At 38.8% G+C, this 20,741-nt stretch overlaps 2 protein-coding genes across 2 annotated transcripts in view; one reads left to right on the top strand and one right to left on the bottom strand.

Moving 5' to 3' along the window:
• rimbp2b (RIMS binding protein 2b) overlaps positions 1-1,839 on the top strand; it is a 165,544-nt gene extending 163,705 nt beyond the window's left edge. The window contains 1 exon segment of the mRNA XM_057833081.1: positions 1-1,839. Within this exon segment, the coding sequence (XP_057689064.1) occupies positions 1-142 (142 nt within the window). The 3' untranslated portion in view covers positions 143-1,839.
• On the bottom strand, positions 1,065-19,813 carry piwil1 (piwi-like RNA-mediated gene silencing 1). Its single transcript, XM_057833084.1, has 21 exons — positions 19,737-19,813; positions 19,209-19,312; positions 16,245-16,347; positions 15,970-16,098; positions 15,199-15,410; positions 14,962-15,083; positions 14,688-14,768; positions 12,382-12,579; positions 12,149-12,257; positions 10,517-10,640; positions 4,894-5,011; positions 4,600-4,714; positions 4,327-4,514; positions 4,165-4,237; positions 2,631-2,831; positions 2,434-2,537; positions 2,286-2,356; positions 2,051-2,204; positions 1,848-1,973; positions 1,643-1,790; positions 1,065-1,304 (listed from the first exon to the last, which is right to left on the bottom strand). The coding sequence occupies exons 2-21, from the start codon at positions 19,272-19,274 to the stop codon at positions 1,188-1,190; spliced, it is 2,559 nt and encodes an 852-aa protein (XP_057689067.1). The 5' UTR covers positions 19,275-19,312; positions 19,737-19,813; the 3' UTR covers positions 1,065-1,187.
• Between the last annotated feature and the right edge of the window lie 928 nt (positions 19,814-20,741).

The raw sequence follows: 20,741 nt of genomic DNA, 5'->3' as shown, positions 1-20,741 counted from the left end.
CAGTCCCATCAGGGTTCCACTGGACATGTACGCCTTCAAAAAGACAAAGGGACAACTCTCAGAAGGGAAGAAACTTTTGCTTGGCACTCCCAATGGAACACTTGATCCATTTGACAGTGGTTGGGTGGCATATAGAATATAACAGCTTACTATCCACAATGGATTTCCTATCAAATAAGCACACATCCAAGCAAAGGGTTTCTGTAGCCACCTCCACCTTTCTTAGGTCAAACCTTCATATATTTGCCTTAGAATCAGGTTTTACTTATTTTGAAGCCACTTACACGCAAACTTGTCATTTTTGTCTGTAAAAAAACATTTGGCAATCCATTGTAAATTTCCTTATCCTATTAAAATCAGATTTTACATATGGCATATTTAAATAACTTCCAGAGGGGAAAATAGACTCAAGTAGGCCTATGGGAAAGACTTGAAAGCTGATTGACATTCCCCTGACTAAAGACTACCTCTTTGCAGCTCTTCTCCCCAACTCATCGGAAAATGTTTGATCACAAGACTTGATATGATGGTGCAAGTTTCAAGTACTGTAAATCTATATATAGCCACACTCCTACTGTCTGTAGTGAATGTATGTTCCATTAAAAGCCACTGTATTTAACCACCCCCAACAAAGCAATTACCATGTTGGCATTAAAGCCTTGTTCTACCTGAAGGCATCAAAAGGGACACGCCCACTGACAAATACCGTTAACTGCCAAACGCAAAATCAAATGTATGCAAAACATTCTGAAAAATGACGTCATATCAACCTACAAGTAGTTTCCTTAGTGCACATGGCTTCCAATCATTTTTGTGTGACTGTTGCTCTTTTGTAATTGATTTATAAATGTTTGTACTTGATTTTCAAACTGCCTTTTTTTGTACATTCACTTTATATTTATGCAGTGCAAGCGTTTCCCATGGTGTCTTGAAGACCTTTTAGTTTGCGATGTGAGCTAGCTTTATTAAATTAATAATCAGCCTATATTGATGGATTCAAACTACTGTGTGGGTGCATGTGCAATATTTTCTAAATAAATTTGATATTTTGTAACATTTGCTTTTTTATTGTGAACAACGAGCATTTTTAGATAACAAAACGAACTGGCTGACAACAAAAAACGCAGGTTATTAACTAACAAATTTAACTTGTTAACCATTTGACAGCCAACAAACATCCTTCTGCCCTACAAATAGAAAAGAAGGTCATCCAGATCCATGTGGGGCTCCTTATGAAGGCTTTGACCCACAAGGAAGGCCAACTTGTGGGCATACTGACAGGGAGCAGGGACTGCAATGATTCCCTAAAATGAGAAATTTGTAAATTGCGACGTGCTTAAGAAAGCAAATTGTATATTACACTTCATTACTGATGGAAAGTTTAGTCTCAGCTAGCACTCATTCAGTACAATTAAATTTTAGGAATTATGGTATTTTTTGGACTATAAGTTGTACCTGAGTACAAGTCACCGGGCCAACATTATGTTTGTGAGAAAAAAAAAAAAAAAAAAAAAAAAGTAATATATAGTCTAAAATCTAAGATACCTGAAATTAACTAGTACCCTGTAATCTGCTGCTTATTTGTTGAATGGTGCATAACATGAACAACTGCATGCAATACAAAAGTCAAAAGGTGACTTGCCTGCCAGTTGTAGTACATGTGGCACAGCTTGTAGGTGAGCCGCTGCATATGGTCGGGCTTGAGTCCACTGGTGTCGTACACAACATTGTAGTGCGTAGGAGAGACACTTCCTAAATTGGTTGCCTGGCTCACAATGTAGAAGTCATACCTGACAAATTAAAGATCAAAATCATTAATCTATTTTAGTTAAAAACTTCAAGCGTACCATTCCGGACGAGTGATCTCCGTGTCGACAACAGTCCCTGGTGGTGGGTTGATCATCTTTCCATGGCTGTGCTCAAAGAGCCTGCAGTTGATTCGCTTCTTCACTACTACTACACTCAGCTTGGGCCTGGCGAAAAAGAGGCTCTTATAATAATTAAAATGGCATTTTTAAAGAGGCAAAGTGTTCACTTGAGTGTCGCTTACATGTAGTCTTGTCCAAGGGACTTGATGGAGTCGATGATCTGGGCTACTTCAAAATTAACAATGCTGTGTAGCTGGCCATCCCCCACTCCATCACGGTACACAATGACGCGTGACGGGAAGCATTTGTTGAACTTGTAATAGTCTTTGAGGGCACCTGTAAAGCAAATGTTTGCCAAGGCTCGTAAACACGTTCTTTGGTTTTGCATTTGATAAGGTAATTGGATTTTCAACTTGCCAACAAAGGCCATCTTCAGTCCATCCATGATTTCCTGACCTCGGTTCTGCAGTTTCACCTTTGAATACCACCTTGACATTTAAAAAAATATATAATTAAGTTTCAATGTTAAATCAAAGTTATGCATATCTTGGTTCTGCTCTCAAACCTGCTCATGCTCTGATTGAGACTGGCCACCAAAGCGCCAATGGATCTTTTCCCAGCAGTACTATCATGGTAGCAATCGATGCCCACAATCATCAGCTGTTTTAGCTGGATACAGAGAATGAGACGTTTGTCAGGATTATGAAAGTCTTGCACAACAGGAACCCTGTACAAAATTTAGTAGGCATGCTAGCAACTGACAGGTATTTCCACACTCCACAGCTCTCCGCCAATCTTGCAGGCCATTTGAAGGGCAATCTTTGTGGCAATAGTCATGAGGGCTTGAGGCCGACTGAGGGTTCGTGCCAGAGCGCACTGACTGGGTGTGGGGCATTCCACACAGAGGTATTTCTTAACGCTGTCATATTTATCCTTTCCACTGCTGCTCAGGATGATCACCACCTAGGTACGTGTGATACATCAACAGTTAAGAATTTCCCTTTTGCTTTCATCGTCATTCCAAGTTATTTACATGTCGGACAGAAACCAAGCACTGACCTTGATATTTTCAGACTTTTTCCCCTCTAAACTCTGCCACTTTAATAACAAAGCTGATTATTCATGGACAGGGTTACTACAGCTCAAGCCAAGTTAAATTCAAGACCATTTAATGCCGTTTGAAATTCAAGACTTGACAAATTGAACCAAAAAAAAAAACAAAAAAACAAAAAAACAAAACAAAACTATGGTACATTAAGTGGCGTCTCAAGTCAATGCTAAAAGTCACGCCCAACAGCAGATAACTTGATGACGTTTCGTTCTTACCAAAATAGTTACGCTTGTGTGAAATTTTAGATGGGATGAGTTTTAAGTCATTGCATTTTACATGATTATGTCCAATTAACTGAATTAACTTTTTAAGACATTTTTAAGACTTTTGGAAATTGTATCTACGATTTTCATGACAATGCACAAACACACCGACTCCTTATAGCCAATTTAGACCCTTTTTGAAAGTAATGAATTCTGCTGGAATAAATCAATATATTGCCACAAGGCGTGTCCAGTCTACTTACTAGAGTTTTCTCCGTCATGCAATACTGAGTTTCCAAGAGTAGCAGCATGCTCAGAATTCACTATTAAGCACACTCTTAGCTTCTCTTGTGATTATATTCCTAAACTACGCTTGGAAGTTATTTATATGTACATGCTGACTTGTTAAGCGAAGACCCTTGGTCCAACCATACAATTTTAACATTGGTTGGTTTGACAGATGTAAAAAAAATATATATATAAAAGTTTGCTACAAGGAAGGTGTTATTCTAGCGCTGCTGCTATTCAAGCTAAAATTTAATTACCCAAGACTTCTCCCGTCTGGTGCCATTACACAAGTGCAATTTAATGTGAATAATGGGTGGGTATTTGAACAGGTTCAAAAAGCACGGATATCTAGTTTTCAATAACTAATCTGCTGTGCTTGAAAGCATTGACGAAGTCGCTACCGGCACCATTGGGAAGTCAAGGTAAAGTGGATTTCATTTTCTCCTCTTCCGAATAGTAGGGACCTGCGCCTATTAAACTGAAGTGGTTTTGTGGTTTCAGACGGGCACTGACTCGGAATACCTTGATGGTTACTCTGCATATGACTGGAGAGGATGCAACTTAGCGCATTGGTATTTATTTGTTTAGAGATTTTTCCTAATTTTGGGAAATTAGGTGGGTCAGCTTGTGATCAGGTGTGCTCCATTGTGTAAAAATCGGTTGTGTATAGTAACGATGAGAATTTGTAACTAACCATCTGTGTTTCAGCTCTGACATTGTGCTGAAGGGTTCTCAGCAGAGATTGCTGATGATCCTCATACTCAATCCTAATGGGGGGGAAAAAACAGCCCAACAGTTTAATGGCAAACACTGATTTATACTAAATTAGGTATTCCAGATGTTTACTGGCCCTCACATGACTGCTTTTTGTAGGTTGATCCTAAGTGGAGCTGACACTCTGTAAAGAGTCTCCAGGAGGCTCTGAGCTTCCCTAGTGTTACGGCGAGTGTAAAGCAGCAACCAATTTTGCAGAGGAGGACAGTTAATCAATGACAACCCACGCATCTCTTTCGCCCAGTCAGCTGTCCGGGGGTTATAACTATACTGATAGGTACAAAAGTGACAAAAGTTTAATATCAATTTGAACAACAACAAGAAAAAAAAAAGTTCAACTATGAAGGAGTTATACAGATCTGGATCCCTGGGAAATCCTCTCTGGTGGAAGGACTCTGCCAGTCAGATTTAAGAGTTCCTTGTCAAATCTGAGTCCCCACTTCGTCAGCTCTCCCTGTACTGTCACATCTCTGTAATAGCACCCAAAAGGTAGAATGACTTTTTATCTGGATTAACAGCCTGAAATAATAACTGCTTCATTTTAAATGCCCTTCACTGGTAAGAAATAAATTGGGACTGTTGATTGGCTAGTAATAAAGTTAAACAAAATATTTAAGACTTTTCAAATTAGACAACAGTGGGGACTTACTTGTTTATGGTTGAAGAAAATCTTAGAAGGCGAGCTGCCCTATTTTCTGGGACCAGTTTGGTGTGCACACTCAGGTCCTTCATGATGGTGTAGTCTGCTCGCATCTTGTCAGTCAGGCCTGACAAAGTTGAATTTAGTTGTAACTTGAAACTTAAAAAATATGTAAAGTGTAACAGACCCTGTGGACTACATGGAACACATTTAGTTTAAAAAGGTGAGGACCTGATGTCGATCTGTAACGTTACCCCAACATTGGGTGTTTTAGGTCACTAAATTTGTCATTTCAATAGAAATCTGCCTGACATTCTTTTAACTCTGAAAGCTCTGAGCCTACTTCGGCCCCTTTTAAATACAGTTTTTCCCCTCTTAAACCCCTAACACATGTACAATCAGATAAGGCATGTACAGGCATGAAAATGGGTCAGGGGTTAAAAAGGTGAGTAGGGTGTGGAGGAAATATGTTCCGGCATTCTGCCAAAATGTCCTCCGTCGGCAAAACGTCCTACATGAGGCGAATCTGAAAATTTAAATTTTTCACATAAGGCTTATTATTCGAGTTAGCGGGGGTTTAATTAGTTGAAGGAGTTGATTTCAACCACCATTGACTTGCGCTGGCTTAGCCACTCCGGAGCCCTAAAACTAACAAATGACATGAAAACTGCACAGAATTTGTTCAAATCAACTCCAATGACTAATTAAACCCCGGCTAACTCAAAGATTAAGCCTAATGTAAAATATTCTGAACTTCCCCTTTAAAATAAAGACCATTGAATATGGCCATTAAAATGTTGTCTATAAAAGTTTTAGAGCAATAAAACAAACAACAAAAATGAATGAAATGAACAAGAATCGTTCAAAGTATTTCATAATGGGTCCAAATTATTTTTCGAACAGATCATGTGACTATAGCGCCTTCGAGACAGCCGTCTGCTTTGCTTAGCCAAAACTACAGCTGAGGAGGCAAGATGGATATTTAGAATTTCTTTAAACCTAAGCTTTCAAAACTTTCAACAACAACTGAGCTTGAACCGAGGATTGAGCACGAGCAGTATCAAAAAGTCCTGTCTGTCTTGTTACCTGTTGTGCTGTAATTCCAAGTGGTGCTTGAATTGGATTCTTTTAGCGGTGGACAGTCTTTTTGAGCTAGCGCAAAGTTCGCAGCGCACGGAGATATTTTTGTCATCTTTACTGGACAAAAATGTGAAGTAATGGCTGTGTTTCCAGTGTGCAAATGCAGCCGTTTTTAGTATATCTCCTGTCTATTTCATTGTATCCCGGCGAGGTAGCAAGGCTATGTTGTTTTGGCCGCAAACTCCTAGCGCTCACGGCTCACGCATCATGGTAATACACGTGGCCCCTTTTTTTCCATCCCCGATTAGAAAATGTGACATGTGATGTCACTCCCATGACTACAGTATTCTTCTTTCTACATACATAATGGGGCAATAACAAAATAGTAACGCACAGGCATCAAGGAAAGTTACTTTAATTAGATGACTGATTTAGAAAAATGAACGCGTTACATTGCTCTTTACTGAAAGTAATCAGATTACAGTTACGCATTACTCACATAACGCGTTACTGACAACACTGCTTTTATATTACCGTTAAATACACAAGCTTGACGCTAACTTAACGGGAGCTATTTTTTCACCGGAGATTTGGCTAGCTGTCATACCGCAAAATATGAAAACGATTGAAACCATTACTCACCAAATTAAAAAATGCTGGCAAATGCATTCATCTAAAAAAAAATTGGGAGTGAGACCTCTCCTCGTCCAGCGAACGTGAATTTGTGCTTAGGACAAGACCATCTGTCGCAATTAGCGATCTTTGACGCTCTGTTTTTTTCCCCCCTGCATTCAAACTTGTTTCTCTCTCAGTGGCTGTGATTAACCTCAATGAAGTTGCTCTCCTAGCTAAGCCTTGCCTATCCTTCGTCTTTGTAAGTTTTTAGTAACTTTGTGTATTGAATTTGAAAGGAAAATGTGTGTTTTGTTTTTGGCGAACTTTTTCATGAAGCTAAACTGTTGAAGCTACTCACACGTTGAAAATACGATTGTACAACGTTTTAAATCTATTCATTCGGTATATTTCAGTTACCACGATTTGAGAGCTCAATAAATTGAAGAAAAGTACGCCTTGTGTTTGGAGTGTTTGTTTTTGGGTTTGCTGGAATAGCGTCACTGACACGCAGCATCAAACAGGGGAAGGGGTAAACGCTGCTGCGCCAAGCCACTTCTGGCTGCATTTTTGACACATGAAAAATAACGATTACGTACTACTGTCTAACAGAAAATTTTAGTGGTTTTGTAACCGCGACGTTTTCATAGCATGGTAAACCGTGAGGGTAACCGGCACATGCCTACACCTGACCCCCCCCCCCCCTTAAAAAGTTTCTCCTCGGATCTACACGATTCACGTAGGTCATCCTTTTTTACTTCAAAACGGCGAATTTCGCCGAAAGGTGAGAGATTTTCATGCCTGCATATAAAACGGGTTTATTATTTGAGTGCAAGAAAAAAAACAGCTGTTAATATTCATATTTTGTTTACCACTCATATATGACGAAATCAACAAAATGATGGCTGTCTCCCTCTCGCTTCACCACTCACCTCCTACTCATCTGGTGAAAATGAAACTTCTCCGAAGTTTATCATAAAAGTTTCTGGGCCTGCTGTGTATTCAAAATGGATGCTGTGATCCGATCTGCAGATCGCAAATATGCTTTGACTAAGCCAAAAAACACGGACTGGATGGAATCTGAGTGTAGGGGAAAAGTGATATTAACATACAATCAATCCAGCTAAAAATTTCCCTCCAGCGCTTACTACTGACATATGAAAAGGCAGGGGGAGCTCACATGACAACAACTTGAAGAAAACAAGTCTGTGAGCTCATGGAGCGACCTGCACGAGCATTGAGAGAGGCTCTTTAGAACAGGGGTCCTCAACCGCCGGGCCGCAGACCCAGTATTGTTCCGTGGCGCATTTGGTACCGGGCTGCAAAAGAAATAATTTATTAACGACTGCATGACGGCCAAATTAACTTTAACCAAGCACTAAAGACCCCCGAACTGCGAAGGAGTGGATTTGTGAGCTGTTTGTGAATTAACTGAGTGATTAGTGTCTGGTGACAGGAGGGTCAATTTGTAGAGATCACAAATGGGGGCGACTTTAAACGTACATTTGAAACAACTCTACCGAGGTTCTGGATTAAAGTCATTCCGGAATATCCTGACATCGCTAAGAGAGCATTGAAAACCATGCTACAATTTCCAACATATCTCTGTGACGCGGGCTTCTTTCACTCTCCCATTTCGGGACCATCTCGTCTCAACAAAAAAAGCTCAGGCCTCCCACTGATTCAGCAGGTGAGATATTTTCCCTGCACTTAACACGACGGGGCTAAAAATAAATGTTATTTTTAGGGCTGTCAAACGATTAAAATTTTTAATCGAGTTAATTACAGCTTAAAAATTAATTAATCGTAATTAATCGCAATTAATCGCAATTCAAACCATCTATAAAATATGCCATATTTTTCTGTAAATTATATATATATATTCTGTAAAATAATTTGTTGGAATGGAAAGATAAGACACAAGATGGATATATACATTTAACATACGGTACATAAGGACTGCAGTGGGCATTTCACTCAACTGTCATTTAAATCTGTCTATGCTGTCCTCACTCCGAAGCGTCTACTTTTTCCAAAGCTAGACAGCTAGTGAACGACGCCTTAATAATCAGACTTCCTTTTTCATCTGATTTATTAATAAAATGGCCTCAAACCATTGTCCTCTTTAGACCGTAGTGAAACTACAAAAAAAAAGTACACAAGCATTGCATTAGCAACAACGTTAGCTTAGCACGCTATACAGGTTCACTAAACATAAACAAAAAGCGTCTCATACAAAAAATATAACATTTCGCTTACTAACATAAGATGTACATTCTTTACAACAACCATACTTACGGACAAATCTTGTCCAAGGATCATATAAGCACAACATTATAACGTAGGCGTCAGCCCGAGACATCGTGCAGCCATACTGAACTGGCAAGAAAGCAATAAACCATGTCGCAAAGCGACCACAAGAGTTCGCTGTTAGACAGCACAAATAACCTTGCAGTAAAACTTACCAAAAGGCAGAATACTGTCTGAGCGGGACATGTGCGTTAATTGCGTCAAATATTTTAACGTGATTAATTTAAATAATTAATTACCGCGCGTTAACGCGATAATTTTGACAGCCTTAGTTATTTTATATTTATTTTTCTGCCGCACATTGCCGGTGTTCTGACAAATTTTGCATGCGCGTAACGTTAAAAATGGCCGCGAATGTAGCGGTTTTAAAGTAAGTACAACAAACTTTCTTGAAAGGAATATTAACTTACGTTTGTCATGTTAGCTGCAAACAACAACTGCACCCAGCTCTCTCACTTAACTTCGCCGTGCCGTTAAGTATGAATTTACGGCATTATCGTGTTGCACATATATGTTTATGATGTAGTTTTTAAGTACCGTTGGATAACATTGAAGAGTTCAAATGAATATAAAAGAGGGGTTTTTTACCGCCGCAAAAGTTTTGGGAGCAAAATTTTATAGGGTGCAAAATTTGACAGGACACCGGTCCTTGGAAAAAAAAAAAGACCCAAATCACACCAGTCCGTGGTGTGAAAAAGGTTGGGGACCCCTGCTTAGAATGGCGCCATTTATTGATGAAACAAGGAGCGGGTTGACAGCTGAGCATGCTGAAATGCTTATTTAAAAAAAAAAAAAAATCTCCAATCCATGTTGCATGAAGTGGAGGAGGAGTTCATTACTGACTGATTAGATGCTTTTCCAGTTTTCACTCAGTTTACAGTTTGACTGCATGTTGCACCGAATTGAGATTTGTGCCATGGACTTAACAGTTGGTTTGGTCACCGCAGTTGTAAATTTTGCACTACCACAAGGTTGCCACTTGCAGTAGAATTTTTTTAAAAAATTTTGCCGCCCATTTGATGTTTAAAAAATGTCAAATTTAATAAATGGTGTGAGGTTTATTTATTTTAATAACTTACTGTTGTGGGCTATTCATTTTGGGAACATTTTATTTTGAGTAAATTCTTGTTCAAACCATTACTTTTATATTACACTACCAAATGAGTACGAAAACCTCATGGTCAAAACAGAAATAGGCGCTAGTATCGGATCGGTTCTAGGGCTTAAATATCTGTACCGGATCGGAATCAAATAAGTAGGATCACAGCATCCCTAATATTTAATGTTTGCCTCATCATTTTTGTATTCTGCCAAGCTGGCAAATCCTTTTTGTCGTGCTGCTGTGGTTTACCCTCATCACTGCGTCATCGTGTTCTAAGTTCAGCCACTAAATTACTTATCTAACTCACGACTGCTTTCATGTTTGCCCGCGCACGCCAGACAACTTGCCATGAAGTGCATTATCAACTGATTCGACAACTTTTCCCCGGTTTTGTAGAATGGTGACTATATGGACAGAAAAGCAGTGCCTGCTGTCCCGTTGCGGTAGTTCATAGAATTAAGCGTTGCGTTTGGGCATCCAAAATACGTCACCGATTGATGTTTGCATTCTGTATCTTACAATGTGTACCTGTGAGGTAGCATAGCTCTGGAATGAGCAAAGCTGGTCCAGTAGGAGTTTGACCTGGAGCAGCCTTCTTCACATGGCTGACCAGGAGAACTTGCTTGTCATCCATAATTTCCAGGCCATATTGCTATTAGACAATTTAAAATGAGACTCAGGAGATATCACAAATAAAAAAATGTACATCATAATCCCTATCAAATTCAGTAACAAATTTCTTCTACTGTAGTATTGAATGTAATCAAAGATTTGACAGTATACCTTTATGATAAATTTGCTCAATTTTCACAATTACATATATAGTTGTATTTTTTGAAGCAATCTAGTCACAGTGTTCGAGGAATTCTCTTTGGCCTAAATCCAATCAAAAGTGCTAAACTCCATTTATAAATTAAATATTCCCAACAGCCATATCTTTTTCATTATTTTTAATGTTTTGAAGTAATATTAATAGGACTGGAAAGATAGCTTTTGTCATGATCTGATCCGTATCCCAATACTTGTGGAGTGGTCTGATACGTATTGCAAAACTTCAACTATGGCAACATACCTTTTACAATTTATAAAGACACAGAGGCATCTCTTTAAACTAGATGGCATTTGACATTTTTTACGTTAAGTGCATTAACTGTTGCTGTCATGATCCATTGCCGAAAAAAAAAAATGGTTTTAATATGTTACTGTCCCACAGTTATTTTTAAACAAGAATAACAAAGATGTTTGTCTTTATTAAATGCTTCATTGAGTCTGTACACAATGAACTGCACTCACACTACCGCAAGTGTTTAAACAAGCTCAATGATGCGTCTTTCAAGTGTAGTGCTTCTAGGATTCTCTGGCAACATCAAAGCCTCAACCACTGTCAACTCATCGTTACTTTACCAAGCAATCTAGAGCGCACTGCGGACTAAGGGCCCGTTTACATGGTGACTCTCCGAGAATACGAAAAATTTCAAATTTCCATTTATATGGACCCGTCTCCATTCGAACATTGTCGCAATTCCGCATGAAAACGATTTAGTATTCATGCCAGGCCCTAGGGAGCAGTGCAGATTTACAGGGCGAGATTTGATGCACTGACCCCACCAAGCTCTCAGCCCGGAAAAAAATATGCCCGCCCACTCGAAGCAATGGCATTTTTTTGTTCAAAAAGGCACAAAAATGGAAACATTCAACATATTTAAAAATATTAAAACAGTAAATTAAAGCTGTCATTCTGCTATATTAGCAGTTTTTAATGTTTAGTAGCACCGCTGCGCACGCCCAATGTGACGTGTATGAGTGCTCGCGCCGCGGGAGCCTTTGATATGCATGCCGACGAAGCCCCCTTCAATCCCCCACAATCAGATTCTTCCACTTTGGAGGCAGGATTCAGAATTTTTCGTCTTCACCTACACCATATGCACGCGAGGCCACTCTGCAACACAGTCATTGGGTCTTCGTGTCGCAGAGTCGCCATGTAAACTGCCCCTAAGACATCAGGACACCTCTAGTTTATTGACTAGTGGCCAGCGCTGCGTTAGCGCAGCACATTAGAAATATCTTAAGTATAGATACTCATAAAAAGTATCAATACTCTGATTGTGATATATCGCCAGATTATATTTTTTCCTAGCTCTAATTAATAGTATCACCAACATTTTTGTAGTAGTTCTTGAAAGAGATGTCGGTGTCCCCTCTCGTGAATGTGTTGCAGGGTGTTTGGTTCCAAGCAATGTCATCAATCCTGTAGGTTTTGTTGTTGTATCTAAAGATGAATAAATGAGAAACATGGGTCATTAATTGATCAATCGTGTGTTACTTTCAGGCTGTAGTATGACAAGTACAAGTACAAGTTACGCCGGTAGTATATATTGTATTGTGCTTCTTACTTGGTGAGAACAATAAGTCCAATAAGCTCCCGGGCACAGATGTCAGTGTAGGAATGAGGGCTACACTTCTGCCTCAGGTTGCCCATGAAATCAAGGACAGTCTCACTACGCAGCACCTTGTGGCTCACATCAGTACACAGTAAGATGGAGGACTCATAACGCAAAATAGCTGATGCATAGCCTGGCCAAATGGTCAGTCTGGGAAATAAAAAAACATTTAATTAACTTTGGTGTGCTCATCAGATCCTTAATCAAGTATATTTGAAACATTAGGTTAGACATTAAAAAAACCTCTTTTGAGGTTCAATTCTGAGCACTGTTGTAATCATTCCCAACCAGGTTTGTTGTAGTCACGCTGACTATAATGAAAATATTGATTGACCATTTTTTTCATGATGACATGACAAGTTAAAAACGTGTCTTGGATGACTAACATGAGATTGCCAGTTTTTGTCCTTTTCATCTCGTTTATTAACGGTAGTAACTTAGACCTGCTCTTGATTTAGTGATGGCTTTTGATTATAATAGTTTGCACACATTTTCCAATCCTAATGCTGTATAATATTATTAACAATGTTTGTGATGTTCAAACTGCTCATAACCAAAGAACGAAAAATGGCAACAGATTTTACTGATGAAAAATCGCAAGTACATTTGTGCATTTTTTGATGCCGCAGCAGGTGCTTCAACCCGTATTTGGACAGTCATATTGCAATGACTCTGGTGGCATGTATTCTTCAGGTTGCAATGATGTGTAAAATTTTGTATTTTAAATGCTGTCCCTGAACAGACCACGGGACAGACTGGAGCGAGCATGATGGAGGACTAGTGAAGGCTATTGTACCATTCTCTTTTAGTTGGCGTCAGCTTCGGCTCAAAGTACTCAAAGGGCTTCCAGTTGCTAATGCAACCATTGGAAAACCCTCACAAAGTTGGTGTAGACTCTACAATATGAACTCATCAGTCAATGTTCATTCAAAATAGTGTGAGACTTACATTTACTAAAGCCATAGAATTTTTACAGACTAAAACAATGACATCTTTGACTAAAATAAGATAAAAACTGAGTATTCGTAAATGAAAACTAGATTAAGATCAATTCATTTTGGATGTGTGTGAAGTATGGCCAAGATTAGTACCGCATTTTTCGGACTAAGTCGCACCTGAGTATAAGTAGCACCAGCCGTAAAATGCCCAACAAAGAGGGGGAAAAAAATAATTTAAAAAAAGTCGCACCGGAGTCGCATTTAGGGGGGAAATTTACTTGATAAAATCCAACACATGGAACAGATATGTCATCTTGTAAGGCAATTTAATATAAAAATACAATAGAGAACAACATGCTGAATAAGTGTACAGTATGTTACGTGATGCATGAACAACGAAATGTGAATATACTGTCCTCACCAGGACGCCACGGCTCGGTCCTGGCTTTACAGCGAGCTAAACTCCCAAATGACGATGCTGGACGTCTGTATAATTTGCTGAATCAATTTCGTCCTCGATACCAAACAGGTTCGCATCAACGTAAATAAATGATAATTAGGTGCTATTACAGCAATGACACAAACGGTTAGCATGCATTCGCTAGCATTAGCACATCGTTCAAACAACCACACAACTGGCTCTAAGTGTCCGATCGCAGGTGGAAAACACAACAGAAAAGATTATAGACACAGGCGTTGCCTCTGTAGAGATATTTTCCAAGCATATACAATGAACGTAGGTTCGCAGCCGTCTCTCTCTCTCTCTCACCCTGAAACCCTGCGTAGCTGTCCGTTTTCTGGCGTGTGAGCGCTTTTCTTCGCGTAAACAACTGCGTGTGCCCCCACGAGGGCGTGAAAGCGCCACAAACTGAAAGCTTGCATTTCAATATAAAAAAGTCAATAATACAATTGAACACACATTGCCAAAGGCTGAATGCGAACATGGCCATAAGCTATTACGAGTTATTCAGATAACTATAGCATAAAGAACACGCTAACAAGTTTACCAAACCATCAGTGTCACTCCAAAACACCAAAATAACATGTGAAATGATATCATGTGTTAGTAATTTCACACATAAGTCGCTCCTGAGTATAAGTCACACCCCCAGCCAAACTATGAAAAAAAAAAAAAAAAAAAAAACCTGACTTATAGTCCATAATATACGGGAAGTATTTCTGTACAAGACTCACAAAAATTAAAAGTGATGACAAAAAAACAGTTGCCTACTGACAAATTTTTACTTAACGCAAGAAATTAATTTTCATGAAAACACTTTGCTTACAAAAGATGTTAAACTTCATTTCAAAAGATATTACCTGTGTTGTGGGATGTTCAGTGGATCTTTAGCATTGTAGTAATTGCGTCCAATTTGCTGCATGCCGAGGATTCTCAAAATCCTTGAGTTGAAAAGAAAATGTTGAGATCATCCGAAAGCATCTAGCCTATTAGAACACTATGACATGTTTAAGTCTGGCTTGGCTTTGAGAACAAAAAAATTTAAGTGACAAATTTTAATTGCCTACCGCTCTTCTGGGGTGTTTGGAAAAATCATCTTTATTTTCAAACACTGCAGTTAACTAAAAAGCTGACCTTCTGAATATAATGTTGTAGATCTGCAGGCAGACTGGTGATGTTGGTGGCAGTTCATTGGTCAGTGTGACAGTTATCTGCACTTTCTCTCCGATTTTCGTTTCGCTGTACAGCTCAGTCACCTGAATACATGGCATGAATTTGTCCAGAAAAATGTCCACTTCACCATCAATCGCCAGACTGTTATATGCTTCTGTATACTGTACAGTATGTCATCAAAATTACGGATGACCACACCTTGTTACCAAGAAGTATTGGCAGAAACAGAATATTTCCATCAAAGCAGTGAACAGGACCCAGGACTTCATGCTGATATAGGAGGGCTGATCGTAGGCGACGTGACTCCATTGGTGGCTTGAAGTCCACATGGTACTGGTAAAGAACCCAATTAGGGCGGGACAGGATGCGAAAGAAGTTGGCCGACAACTGAATTGTAGAGCCACTGGTTCCTGAAAGAAATCAATAGGGACTTGATAAATGACAATATCAGCTCACTTTTATTGTCCAAAACTGGACGCCCTCCCCAAGTGTTATTCCACAAATGCAATATCAATTTAAATGCTTTGATTATAAACGTCACAATAAATTCTGTACAAGAATATTTTGCGCTTCTCGTTCGTTAAGAGATCCCCTTCCCCTTGGTGTTTCCATTATCAGCCTTAGTTTTCATCATCAAATTTGGTTTCAGTTTATGTCCACACACACACACAGTAATTCATTGATTCATTTCAGGCAGTTACATTCATTAAGACACGCACGGTTCATCAATTTTCAACCAGTTAACATTACAAAATAAAACCTTAACTAAATGCCTGAAAAGCAATGGGACGAGAAATTTAAAGAAAATGTTAAATGGTTAAACCTTGATATTTAAGCCCAGACTATATTTCAAGTGCAAATAGTCTTGAACCTAAAAATGACAATCTCACTTTTAAGCAAAGTCTGTCATTTATAAGTAGTTTTCATTGTCATAAACATTATATTGTAAGAATATATTGAAATACTAACCACACTTTGAGGTCTTTACATGTTCCATCAGCTGCCTGGTATGAACCCCAGCATCATGGAAATCCCTTCTGCGTCCACCTCTATCTCCTATCTTGACGTGCTGAAATCCAGCAGAGATCTCCAGTGCAGCTTTAATATAAGACAACATATTACTTGGGAAACAAAATACACTGTACAAACACAGTAGTCATATTTCTTAAGATTTAACTACTTTTACATTCAACAAGACATGACAATGCCATGTAGTGTAGTTGATACTTTGTGTAACAACGTACCTTCTTCAGTATAAGGTACAGGACCGGACTTCTGCCTCCCTCGACCAACCAGGCCAGCTTCTGCTTGGGCTGTAACTTGTGGTGCAGGCTCTTGCGGTTGAGTCTTCAGGATTTAAAGTTGAATATGATTCATAGGTGCTCTACACTGTTTATTTATAGATTTAGGTATACTAGGTACAGGTAGTCCTCATTTAATGATGCTCCCCAACACAATGACTTCAAATGTCACTGTGTGCAGTGTCCGCGATAACAGCAGGAAGAGCAAGCGTGTGATTTTTTTGTAGTAATGGCCTTCCTTTTCCAAATTTTGACTATTATAAAAGAACTCCATTACAAACTGGACGGCCCATTTTATACATTAAGTAGAGCTTATAACACTCCACTTACCCCCCCCCCCCCCAAAAACATTTTGTAAGGGATATTTTATGATTCAGCAATTAAGTGTAAGCATTTTAGACCAGACATTACCCTTCTGATAAACAAGCACACCTCCAACCTCATAAAATCAATTGTACTTTGACTTTGTTCATTCCATTAACAGAAATTAAGTGAAAATGTAATAAATGCTTAGAAAACAAAAATAAGTTCCTACATTGTGCAGTTACTCTCATTAACAGGTAATTACTAGAGCTGGGAATCTTTGGGCACCTAACGATTCGATTACGATTCAGAGGCTCCGATTCGATTATAAAACGATTACTGATATACCCCCCCTCCTTTTTTTTTTTTTTTAATGTTTTGTACATTAGTTCCAAAATTGTTCAAAAATACTCTCAGGCTAAACCAAACTACTATTTCAGTATCAAGTTAACATATAGCAGTAAACAAATATACAAAAATAACAGTAAATAAAAAACTCCAGTCCCCATTCTGTATCAGCAGCTTTAAACTACTTTCAATTAGGCCTGAACGATATTGGAAAAAACTATTGCTGCGAGTTTTTGGGGGTTTGCGATATATTGCGATATTAAAAAAAAAAATATATATATTTTTTTTAAAAGACATTTTTACTAGATTACTTGAATGGCTCTTTGGAAAGACTTTGGATGACTCATCATGACCACAGTGTACAGTATTCCATCGTTTTTCGCGGTTAATAGGGACCAGAACCCGCCGCGATAAGTGAAAAACCACGAAGTGGCGCATAAACCCCCCCCCCCCCTCCCATTTTTTGTGTGTGTGTGTGCGCTCAGTGTATTTATTCAGATCTAGCACTGGAAAGAGATACATATAAGACATGTTTTTTTCTTCACTTTTTTTCCCCAAAGTATGTTTAAAAAAAAATATATATATATATATATATATACATACACACACATTTTTTTTTCCTAATAAATGCTTTTTAAGCACTTTAAATGTAATAATTATGATCAGTTTTAAACATAACTGTCCCACTAAATCATTTTTAAACAAGAATAAAGTACTGTAGTAGAAAAATGCTTAGCTTTATTAAATGCTTTTGTTTACCTAACATGGCTGTGACTCTTAGAGTGACATGTAGAAATTACAAACTCCTCATTATCACTTCTGGCGTTTATTTTATATGTCTCGAACGTCTCCACATTCTCTCCCCACAGACACACACATTCATTCCAGCCCACGCTCCTTTGCAGAAACTGTTTAACAAGTTAAACAGTTTGATTGACAGATTGCTGCCCGGCTTCTTTGACCAGATCAAAGCCATCGTTAACTTTAATAAGCAAGTGCCGCAGTGACTGAGAGCTGGGAATGGGGGTGAGAGAGGCTGTGCGAGCGAATGAAGCAGGTCAAGGGTTTGTGGATCAGAAAAAAACCCAAAAAAGTATCGCACGTCCTTGCGATGGGACTATCGCACATCCGCACATCGCGATGGCGATGTTTAAACGATATATCGTTCAGGCTTACTTTCAATTAATTTAATGTTGTGAATCAACCGTTAAAGTTGTTAAAATTGCTCCCGTTATTCCATAATTTCTCTTTTGTCTACTTTCGACATGTGAAAGTTTTAAAACTATTTTAAAGATAGATTCAAGTCAATATTTTACCGATTTTAGGAGTATTTTAGATATAAAGTTAATTAGGTTCGCTTGGAAGGTTCGCTACAACAGCCTTGCAGGGAAGTGTACTGCTTTAAGATGGCGGCCGTTTACTAACGCCCGCATCTAGCTTTTTGTAGATGTGCTGCTAACGCTACCGAAACTATATTGCATCTAGTCCTATATAAATGATATCTACCGTAACATAATGTGGATGTACTTTGTAGCAGCTTTTCGGCAGCAGTCTGGTATGTTGTTGTGTTTTTTTATGTCGTGGCATGAGTTGAGCTAGAGCCGTGAGTTGAGCATTGGCATTACCCGAGGGGCCGGATAATGAGAAGCACGATGTTTAGCTACTCTCGCTCCGTCCCTAATTGCGTCCCGAAGACCGCGCGGCGCGCTGAGTGTGTTGTACTTCCGCTTTACTTGGCATATTTCAATAATCGGAATTTGGATGTTTGTGAATCGTTCTCAAATCTTCCACGGCCGAATCGCGATAATCTAAGAATCGGAAATTTTGCACACCTCTAGTAATTACATGTTTTCTTATTCATTGATTAAAATCAAATTTACAAGTAAATACTACCTCTAATGGCTGCTTATCTTCCATTTCCTAATATTACAGAATATCATCTACAGGAAAAGCTTATTAATACTGTACAATTTGATGTTTAGGTTACATGCATAACTAATTATAGTTTAAATTATAACGTTGAAATAACTCATACCTAATGGCAACCATTCCACTTCATTATATGGCCTCTGAAAAATTAGGTGCCTTCCCAATTCAGGGAATGTCCTTTATTCATATTAGGACAGCACCACAAAATGGCGAGCTCACCAGTATGCAGGGCTCTACTAAGTGAAACAGCAACTCAAAACACTGCCATAGTCAAACAAAATTCAAATTGTAAGACCAACTCGTTTTCTGGATTGTAACTTGGCTTACCCCAGGTGCTGATGGCTCCTGACCTCGTGCTCTGCCTCTTGATCTCGCACGTGCTCGACTAGCCATTTCCCCTCAATGCTATTTTTCCTCTATCAAATGTATTTCTAAATGTAAAAAATGGAGAAAAAGATTGTCATCAGCGCAAACGTCCAATGTACGTCTCGACCAAATAAATTGAAAAAAACAGGCCAAGACTGACAACAGTAACGTTCGCCATTTTTCTTCTTAGGCCTAAGTGAGCACCTGCCCATATAACTAATTACTACTTAAACGCGAACACCAACTTTAGCCATTCCAGTGAATACCACGATGAGGACTAACTGAAAATACGAATATTTATGAATATTTGGCAGTTTATCAAAAACTACACACACTATATTTGACTTTTAATATGCATTCATCGACTAGTAACCCCCCATAAAAAACTCGGCGTCGTGAACTCGATAAACTAACAGACGAGCAACGGATAACAGAAATTGGAGGAATTTGTTCAAAGTTACGACAACAAACGCAGTTTTATTTACTTACTAACGAAATATTCCGTTTTACCGATGACCACTATTTTCAGATGCTTCCTCCTGAGATTCTTTCATCGATCTGGCGCCTTTGCTTAATTGGCCTGATAACGGATCAAAATCATTCCGCGCGAAATACATAATAGCGCATTTCAACAGAACTAAGACGATTTCATTTGGACATGAAATACAATTTTTCCTGGTAGTAATAATATCATACGTTTTGGGGGGGGGGTTGAGAAAAGTTGTTGTCGTTTTGTTGTCAGGTCTATTTTTTTTGCGCCGTTTAACTGTGTGCTGAGGCTCTAAATTTGAATGTGCACTTTACGTAAGAGCCTCTTGATGGCAGCAAAGTCCAGGCGTAAAAACGGCGACTCTGCTGGCGTTGCAAATACAATACTGTACATGTATTTTTAAATCGAGAAATGTTTTCAGGATATGAATTGAACAAACAAAAGAATTACCCTGAAATCGTTAGTATTCGCAGTGCCACTATAGTCCTTGCAGTTTTGTGAAGTATCAAAGTCAGTTTTATTTATTATGCAGGAATAAGACAAATGATTTGAATATGCAGTTACAGTATATCAAGCTTCATGAAAAAAGTTTGTAATTGGTGCCTTGCCTTCCTTCAAATTATGTCACTGTAGATATCAATTCATACAGTATGCCGCATGGACTTTATAGTGTAGCATTAGTATCCTTCCACACAAAATAGAGCTTGGTGTTTTGAGGAAGATAAATAGAAGACTTTCATGTCTGAGATCTAAGATTGTGTGTGTGTTTCCCTGTGATAAGGGACAGAGAGAATGGACAGGGACAGGGACAACATTTCATCCTGTACTTTTTGTTTGTTTGTTTGTTTGTTTTGAAAATCAAGTTTGTTTGCAGGTACTATGCCAATCATAATTTTACTAATAGGCTGTACTTGACACACGGTTCGGCATATAACAATTATAAACAATTCACGGTGAGGCTTATTGTTGGGAGCGCTATATAGTGAGCATTTTATGCTGGGGTG

This window comes from Corythoichthys intestinalis, chromosome 3, assembly GCF_030265065.1.
Source record: "Corythoichthys intestinalis isolate RoL2023-P3 chromosome 3, ASM3026506v1, whole genome shotgun sequence".
In the NCBI taxonomy this organism is placed as follows: domain Eukaryota; kingdom Metazoa; phylum Chordata; class Actinopteri; order Syngnathiformes; family Syngnathidae; genus Corythoichthys; species Corythoichthys intestinalis.
This window is presented reverse-complemented; position numbering and strand designations above follow the sequence as displayed.